The 9,070-nt window shown below is 48.9% G+C and overlaps 1 protein-coding gene across 1 annotated transcript; it reads left to right on the top strand.

The window, feature by feature from the left end:
• The first annotated feature begins 38 nt into the window (after nucleotides 1–38).
• On the top strand, nucleotides 39–8,733 carry TFIP11 (tuftelin interacting protein 11). Its single transcript, XM_074887645.1, has 13 exons — nucleotides 39–101; nucleotides 141–358; nucleotides 750–903; nucleotides 1,630–1,786; nucleotides 2,322–2,449; nucleotides 2,936–3,088; nucleotides 3,866–4,375; nucleotides 4,977–5,083; nucleotides 5,327–5,495; nucleotides 5,700–5,943; nucleotides 6,591–6,733; nucleotides 6,995–7,160; nucleotides 8,288–8,733. The coding sequence occupies exons 2-13, from the start codon at nucleotides 162–164 to the stop codon at nucleotides 8,641–8,643; spliced, it is 2,484 nt and encodes an 827-aa protein (XP_074743746.1). The 5' UTR covers nucleotides 39–101; nucleotides 141–161; the 3' UTR covers nucleotides 8,644–8,733.
• Nucleotides 8,734–9,070: the final 337 nt, after the last annotated feature.

Below are 9,070 nucleotides of genomic sequence, written 5' to 3'. Positions count from 1 at the left end.
ACCGGAAGGAGATTGTTCACTTCCGGGTGGCGACGGCGCAGTCGGGGCGGGCCGGCGGCACCGGAGTGTCCGTGTGCGGCCCGGGGGGTGTCCGTGTGCGGCCCGGGGGGGGACGGGGGTACCGGGGTGTCCGTGTGCGGGCCGGGGGTGCCCGCAGCGCCATGTCGATGTCGCACCTGTACGGCACGGACGGGGAGGATGGCGTGGAGATGGAGAACTTCGAGGTGTCGGACTGGGACCTGCAGAACGAGTTTAACCCCCACCGGCAGCGCCACCGGCAGACCAAGGAGGAGGCCACCTACGGCGTGTGGGCCGAGCGCGACTCGGACGAGGAGCGGCCCAGCTTCGGCGGCAAGCGGTACGGGCCGGCGGCGTGCGGGAAGGGGGCCCCGGGCCGGGCCGGGCCCTCTCGCCCGTCTGGCGGCCCCGGTTGTGCCCGCGGTGGGTCTGCAGGGCTCGGGGGGCGGCCCCGCTTCGGTGTGGCGGGGGCGGTTTCAGGGCTGTAAAAGCCTGGGGCAGGGCCTGCCCGCTGCGCGGCCCTGGGGGGCTTCGCCTGTGCGAGCATGCCTCTGCTGCCCGGGGGAAAGAACGGTTATTTTCTGGTAAAAACAGCGTTAAACTGATCATCGGGCTTTAATATTTCATTTTAAAGTGGGGGTGGTCTAAGGCATAGTAGTCCCCAGGCTTCCAAAGGAACGTGCAGTGGGCAGCTGGAGCAGAATTCGCTCACAGGTCACATTTGTGTGTAGCTCCCGGGATTACTCGGCCCCTGTGAACTTCATCAGCGCCGGGCTGAAAAAGTCAGCGGCTGAGGACATGTCAGAAGAAGACTCTGATGAAGATGAAAAGCCTGTTAAGCAGGAGGAAGTCCCTAAAGAGTTTGTGCCGAAGAAGTTAAAAACAGTGAGTTATCCATGAAGTTTTTCAGTTCTGTGTAATTTATGAAACCTAGGCTACAGCCAGAGGCGCTGAAACAATAATAGAACAATAATAGAAACAATCTCCCTAAAGAAAGAGAAATAATTAAAACCAGAAACCCCCATGTGATGGTGTGCAGTTAAGGGAGATGTTTCCTCTGTCTTTTGGAGCTATTCTGATGTATCATTGTTTGTCCTTGGAGCATCAGTCCTTTTGGGCCTTTTTATCTTCCTTAACACTCCCTTTGATCAGTTGAGGTTAAAATAACAGAATTCCCATGGTTTACTTCCTCCTTTTGGGTAACTAAAATTCCAAAGACTTTTTTTCTTTTGTTAATCTCACAGAACAGTAGGACAAATCTAGACATGTTGTAGATTAAAAATCAAACTCTTATTTTCAGTTACAAAACCCAGAAGGAATCAGGAAGCAGCTTCACCTAAAGTCAGTTGAGGAGCCTAATAACTGTCAGGTTGTCAGTCGAAGCTTGTTGGGACTTTCCTTTTCCATCTGAGGAATTTGAGGAAGCTCCTCAGATGGCAGGCAGCTTACGTGGGTGCACAGGTGGCTCTTGTCACCATGCTGCACAGTTCATTGTGTCAACTGAATCACTTCTGGGAAGAACCTTCCTTTTGAGTGAAATTATACTGAGCTTGGTTATTATGATGCGGTAAGGTTGTGTGGGGTTTTTTGTTTGTTTATTTGTTTTAACAGGGTGGTAATTTCAAGCCTAGTCAGAAAGGCTTTGTAGGGGGGACAAAATCTTTCGTGGATTTTGGCAGCTGGGAGAGACACACTAAGGGAATCGGGCAGAAGCTTCTCAAGAAGATGGGTTACGTCCCCGGAAGAGGTCTCGGGAAGAATGCCCAAGGTACTGTGATCATGTGTCTGCTTGTTTATTGTTGACTAGTAGTTTGGAGAAGAGATTGGATTCCTTAAAGAACTGCCATCTCCAGGTGCCTCACAACTTCATTTTTGTGTTGGTGCATCTCTTGCAAGTGATCTGGGTTCTCGTGATAAGATTCAATTGTATTTAGCTTAAAATAGGCCAGTTCTAGGCTCTTGCTGTTTTGCAAGAGAAAAAGAGGAAGAAAGAAGGGAAATAAAATTCCAAAGGTAGTCAGTTCACAGAAAAGGAGATGTTATTTTATGTGATGGAATAAAAAAGCAGTGAAATGAAGATGTGAACAATACTCTGTTTTGGGTTTTTTTGGTGTGTCCTGGGATTAAGTGATTTTATATCCACTGAGAAATTAGTGGAGTCGTAGAAGATACCATAACGGTAGAGGCAGAATACCAGGCTGGGTGTTTGTGCTGATTTGATAACGGGGTACTGTAAGAAAAGTGCCCACTGTTCCCTCTCAGGAGACAAACTGTTCTTTCTGATCCAACCATTGTGCTCTCAGGTATTATCAATCCAATTGAGGCCAAACAGAGAAAAGGCAAAGGAGCTGTGGGGGCATATGGCTCTGAAAGGACCAGCCAGTCTTTGCAAGACTTCCCTGTTGTGGACTCGGAAGAAGAAGCTGAAGAGGTATTTGTATGATTCTTGGTATGTCCGTTCCCCTGTTGTGTTGTATGTACAAACTTCAGTTCTGATATTGGCCTCTTTGTCAGAGAAAACTGTTTGGGCTCACTTCAGATAAGAAGCTAAAGATGTAGCACTTGAATTTCACTTGGACACATTTTTCTTGTGGCTGTAATGCTCTTTCTGTTTCTGGCTCACTTGTGCTAGTAGTCTTGCTAGAACCCCACCTTTTAACAGTCCCCCCAGGTAAACACTCTTTGCTGTTTGTCTAAAAAAAGAAACAAAGACCAGAAGCGTGCTGCTGGGGTTGTGAATAGGGTGGCTGACTGGGCCACGGCACCCAAGCTGGTTTGTCAGTGAGCTTTCCCACTTTCCCAGTTATTTTGCTGTACAGCATTCTTCGTTGGTCTGACGGTTATTTTCCTCTATAAAACAGAGGCAAATCTGAGGCATGAAAGAGAGTAGCAACCACAACTCTTCTTTATTGTTCAGGAATTTCAAAAAGAGCTCAGTCAGTGGCGGAAGGATCCTAATGGAGGCAAGAAAAAGCCTAAATACAGCTATAAGACAGTAGAAGAACTGAAAGCCAAGGGCAGGATCAGCAAGCAGCTTTCAGCCCCTCAGAAGGAGCTGTCTCAAGTCAAGGTAAGGCCGATGGCATCTCTGGGAAACAGTTTGTCTGCTTTGGCTTTGCGAGTGCTTTTCAGCCTTTCTATAATCTTAATGGAAGCCGGTTCCAGGAACTGGCTGCCTGCAGCCTCCTGAAGATCAACGCCTTGGACTCATCACTGACTTGTGTCACCTAGGACATTGGATTTGGTTTTAAGCAACTTCTTTGGCCTCAGGAAAATGCAGATTAGCTTAAATGGTGGTGGTGGTGGGGTTTAATTGCAAATCAAGTTTATTTGTTTCACATCTGTCATAAATAATGCTCGTCTACTTCTGAAAGCACAGTTGTCCTTATTGGGATTGTGCAACTAAACCCATCGTTTGAACCCTCTTCTACCTCAGCGGGACAGTAAGGGGTTTGTCTTTTATGCACTTAATGAAATTACTAATCTAAAATGAACTGTGTCTTTAAAAAAGTATAAAAGTATGTAAGGCTTCCATGCAGTAATGAACAGTACACTGCCTGCATCGTGACCGCTTGTAGAATTACTCAGCGAAATGGTAGAACTGGGATCAGGAGAGGAGTCCCTTGCAGCTCGGATCCCACACTGTTCCTTGCTCAGTCTGTCTCTCCGTGTCTGGAGTAGGTCTTTTTGGAGGCTGTCCCCAGTTGCCCCATTCACAATACCCCCTCCTGGAGTAATTAAGGTACTCCAAAATCTCCAGTTTGCCACTTGGAAATTTCCTTCCTTTTTTTTTAACACGAGATATAAATTTTTTTTTTGAGACATGTTTGTTCTTGTTTGTTGGAAGGTTATAGACATGACGGGCCGGGAACAGAAGGTTTATTACAGCTACAGTCAGATTAGCCACAAGCACAACATCCCAGATGACAGCCCTCAGCAGCCCGTGGGCAAAGACTCCAAGCCCCAGGGCTTTGCCCTGCCTGAGCTGGAGCACAACCTGCAGCTTCTCATTGACATCACGGAGCAGGAGATCATCCAGAACGACCGGCAGCTGCAGTACGAGAGGGACATGGTTGTCAACCTGACCCATGAGATACAGAAGATGTCTGAAGTTCTCTCGCATGAGGAGAAAGCAATTAGCAATCTCAGCAAGGTGCTGGAGATGGTGGAAGAGTGCGAGAGGCGGATGCAGCCCAGCTGTGAAAATCCCTTAACCTTGGACGAGTGCGCAAAGATCTTTGAGACGCTCCAGGACAAGTACTATGAAGAGTACAGGATGTCTGATCGGGTCGACCTGGCAGTAGCAATAGTCTATCCTCTCATGAAAGATTACTTCAAGAACTGGGATCCCCTCAAGGTGTGTATTAGTGTGGATCTATCTGCAGTTTCTAGTTGGTGGCTTTAGTCTTTAGTGTCTTGACTCCCCCCACCACTACTCCTTGTCCCAGATTCCTGATCAGTCTGGGGAGAAAGAAAAAAAACCCAAACCAACCCAAACCCCACTCTGCACCCACTCTCAGACATTTGTTACGACTGAAGGCTGCTGTTCTGCAAAGTGGCTAACAGCTGAGGAGCCTGCAAGGTTAAAATCCCTTTCATGGGTGTTGAGAAGAAAAAGGAGATGAAAGCTAAGTCTCTAGTTCTTATTTTTTAGCAAAAGCAGGAGAGGTCTGTCTTTCAGGCAGTCGGATAGGCACTGTCAGTTCTTAATGCCATTTCAGCTGTGATAGGTACGAGTCGGAATTCTCTCTGTACCCCTGAAAAAGCTCAGACTATCCTCTTCCCCCCTGTGGTATGTTAAATCCATAAAGGGGGATTTTCCTCTAGACTTGACTAATCAGGGCTGCAAGCTCCTGGCTTGCCTTTGAGTGGGTGAGAGCAGTGCTGTCAGCCTGCCCTGCATAGGCACCGGCTGAGAGGAAAAAGGCTAAAGGCCGCTCATGCCGTATCGTTTCCAGGACTGTACGTACGGCACGGAGATCATAGGCAAGTGGAAGAGCCTTCTGGAGAACGACCAGCTGTTGTCGCACAGCGGGCAGGACCTGTCCACAGACGCTTTTCACAGGTAAAGAGCGAACGAGTTGTACTTTGTACGGCACCTTCAAGAGCTGCTTCCTCAGGGATGGAAAAGAACAGACACAGGCGTGCCATCATTTCCAGATGATTCTCCTGATGTGTCTGTTAAAATCCAGCTGTCAGCTATATAAAAACAAGCAGCTTTTAAATAACAGTTACCATTCGGTGTATTTAGGCCCGGGGCTATCGCTTTAAGCTTAACTTTGATTTACGTATTTATTTCTTTTTCCAGGCTGATGTGGGAAATCTGGATGCCATATGTCAGAAACATAGTGGCGCAGTGGCAGCCGAGGAACTGCGGATCGATGGTGGATTTCCTGGATAGCTGGGTAAACGTCATTCCTGTCTGGATACTGGATAACATCCTGGATCAGCTCATCTTCCCCAAGCTACAGAAGGAGGTGAGACGGGAGGGCTGCGCTAGAACAGAGCCGTGCTCTGAGCCAGTATTTGAATTTCTGTCGACTAGAACGTTTAAAACACCAATTTGGTGCCTCTGCTGACGCATTTAGGCGTTAGGGGGTTGCGTTAAGGCTCTCCTTGCATCTGGCAAGACTTACTGCGAATGGATGGACTGACTTGAATCTTTTCTGGTTTACCTCAAGGTGGAAAGCTGGAATCCTTTGACGGACACAGTCCCAATCCACTCGTGGATCCACCCCTGGCTTCCCCTGATGCAGGCGCGCTTGGAGCCGCTCTATTCCCCCATCCGAAACAAGCTGGCGAACGCGCTGCAGAAGTGGCATCCCAGCGACTCCTCCGCCAAACTCATCCTTCAGCCCTGGAAAGATGTGTTCACACCCGGGTCGTGGGAGGCTTTCATGGTCAAAAACATTGTGCCTAAACTAGGTGAGACAAGCTTAACAGAGCTGAATTTCTGGAATCTGCTGGTCGCCACCTTCCCCCTTACACCTAGAAAAGAGACGTGGTTGCCAGTGTTACTTCAGAGAATGTTATTAGTAAATTTAGACTAAGCTTGCATCTTCTTTCCTGCTGTTAGTACCTTGCCTTTTTCTGAGGCAGACATTTTAGGAAATACGGGGAAGCACTCTGATTATTCTCAATGATTTCAGTCTTATTTTTCCAAATCATCTGATTCCTCTGTTCCTCAGCTGACAGGAATATCTGACAGCTGTCAGATAGTACCAAGATATAAAGTGTCTCTCTTACTCCTGTATTCTTTGGTTTATGCTAATGCCTTCACCAGGAGATTTTGTAATTCAGCCATGCAAACTGCCTAAAAGGCTCTGTACTCCAAAAACCAGTGGAACATTTTAAGTTTCTTAGTTCTGGCAGCAAATCGCAGTCGCTGGAAGCGGAAGCATGTTGTTTTGGGGGCAGGGATCAGCTGATTGGTTTAAAGATCCCGAACATCCCTTAGGGTAATGTGCAGTGCAGGGGCTCCTCAGATCCCCTGTGTTAATAGTGAGATAGGTCAGGGCGCTGATAAAACTCTGAGTCAAGTTCTTTTCTAATTCTTCTCCCCCTTTTCCCAGGGATGTGTTTGAACGAACTCATCATAAACCCTCACCAGCAGCACATGGATGCCTTCTACTGGGTGATTGACTGGGAGGGGATGATTTCTGTCTCCAGTCTTGTTGGGCTGCTGGAGAAACACTTCTTCCCAAAGTGGCTGCAGGTGAGGAACTGCCAAGGCTGAGCAGGCTTCACTGTCAGGTGGTGTAGTGACTCCTGCCCAGGAACTGCTGCCCCAGTGCTGAAATGTTCGAATTACCAAAGGGGGCATTTCCACTTGGAGCTCCGAATGCGTCCGAACAGACTCTCCCCTAAGGCTGTCACAGACTTTTCTTCTCTCAGTAATAAACTAAGTGATATTAAGGACTCTCCTCTGTAACTCTTACCTGTCCTGCTGCATTTGACCTGTCGTGTTGTTTTGCAGGTGCTGTGCTCTTGGCTTAGTAACAGCCCCAATTACGAAGAAATTACAAAGTGGTACTTGGGTTGGAAGTCCATGTTCTCGGACCAAGTGTTGGCACATCCGTCGATCAAAGACAAATTCAACGAAGCTCTTGATATCATGAACCGGGCCGTCTCTTCCAGTGTGGGTAGGTGGCTTTGGTTCTTGCCAGTCTGTTTAGGCAGGGCCCTGCTAATCGGCATTGTAGCAGCTCCCGTCAGCAGTGAAATTCAAAGTGTGTTTTACCTTGGTGTGACCATAAATCACACCTGCAAGGTGCTACTTAATAAGTGTCTGTGCTTTGCTGAAGCAGAAACATTTTGGTGACTGGCTGCCTGTGCCATTAAGCAACTGATTCTCTTTCAGCCTTGCCTGATTATAGTGTATTTTACATCAGTCAGTGAGAGACCATGATTTAAAGATGTTGACTTCTGAAACTATAGTTTGTTGGGTTTTTTTTCTTTACAGTGAGATACCGGTTCTTCTCCTTAACTTTAGAGCTAGTGCCCTTTCCTTCCACATGTGACCTAAAAGAGATTGTTAGGAATTTGCTAAACTGTAAAAGTTTAGGGAGGGAGTGGCACCTGAGGCTTGCCCTGCCTGAGAGCTCCTTTCCTGCTGCCTCTTGCCCCTTGCTGTACAGCGCGATGGAGGATCTGCATCAGAAACACTCCTTTGGGCCCATTTTAAGTGTTATGTTTATTTCTGCGGTAAAATGATACAACTACAGGCGAGCGTTGCACAAAGAGGAGTTCAGCTGTTGGGAAATTTCGGGCCTGATAGTCACGCAGCCAAAAAGTGAACTGGGGGCTGATAGTGGAAGTGCTCCCGGGGCAACGCTGCTTCCTGCGGCGGGGCTCTGTGCCGGCCGTCACCCTTTGTGCAACAGTCCCTGTTTGTAACCCAGCAGTGCCACGTGGAGTTTACAGGCCGGGTTTTGGCTTTGGGGAGCGTTTTTTTTATTGTTGCTGCTGCTGTTGTTGGCATTTTCCCTGTAGCAGTGCAGCATCCTCCTCTCCTCCTGGGTGTGCTCAGATACAATTTGGGATTGTGTCAAATCCTGTTGCTTCTGCTGCAGTTCTCAAATTCACCGTGTTAGGCTACGCTGTACGAGCAGTATAAAACTTAATGAATTAGAACGTGGAAAGGAGGATTCAGAGCGTTAGCGATTGACTTTACTGTTTGTGTCCTGGGGCTGGATTTTAGCCATAGACCTTCCCCCAGAAGCGGAGTGGGACCCAGTTCTCACTTCCCGTGTCTTGTCTCTCCGTCCAGGGGGGTACATGCAGCCCGGTGCTCGGGAGAACATCGCCTACCTCACTCACACCGAGCGGAGGAAGGACTTCCAGTACGAAGCCATGCAGGAGCGCCGCGAGGCTGAGAACATGGCCCAGCGCGGCATCGGCGTGGCCGCCAGCTCCGTGCCCATGAACTTTAAGGACCTGATTCAGACAAAAGCGGAGGAGCACAACATCGTTTTCATGCCTGTGATTGGAAAGCGGCACGAGGGGAAGCAGCTGTATACGTTCGGGCGGATCGTCATTTATATCGACAGAGGCGTCGTGTTTGTGCAAGGAGAAAAGACTTGGGTGCCCACCTCTCTCCAGAGCCTCATCGACATGGCTAAGTGAGGCCCCGCTTTGAACTCTGAGACCACCTTGCTGGTATTTTTAGCGTAACTCTTAGAATAAAGAAGTTGCGGATTTGTAAATAGAGTGAAACTGCGGCTGTACGCTGGGATTTTTTCCTTAAAGCTGTTCAGGCAGCGTCAAGGGACACAGTTACAGGTGGAAGCGGGTGCTGAGGTAGGAACAAGCGGTTCCGCTGCTCGTGTAACGGCCGCCTGTGACAGAGGTTGATCAGCAGCTTCGAAGGGAGGGCAGGACGCAACTCTGTGCCAACAGCAGGTGAGCGAGGGCTGGGCTGGCCCAGTCCGAGGTGTCCCACGACAGAGGCGTCACAGCTTCCCCCTGCTCCGCTCTGGCAGCGAGTTCCTGTCCCGGCGCTGGCCCCGCACAGCGGGTGCGTCTCCACCGTGCCCAGCCAGGGCTGGTGCCA

The sequence above is a fragment of the Strix uralensis genome, chromosome 17 (assembly GCF_047716275.1).
Source record: "Strix uralensis isolate ZFMK-TIS-50842 chromosome 17, bStrUra1, whole genome shotgun sequence".
In the NCBI taxonomy this organism is placed as follows: Eukaryota; Metazoa; Chordata; class Aves; order Strigiformes; family Strigidae; genus Strix; species Strix uralensis.
The sequence above is the reverse complement of the archived record's forward strand: the minus strand, read 5'-3'. Positions and strand labels throughout refer to the sequence as shown.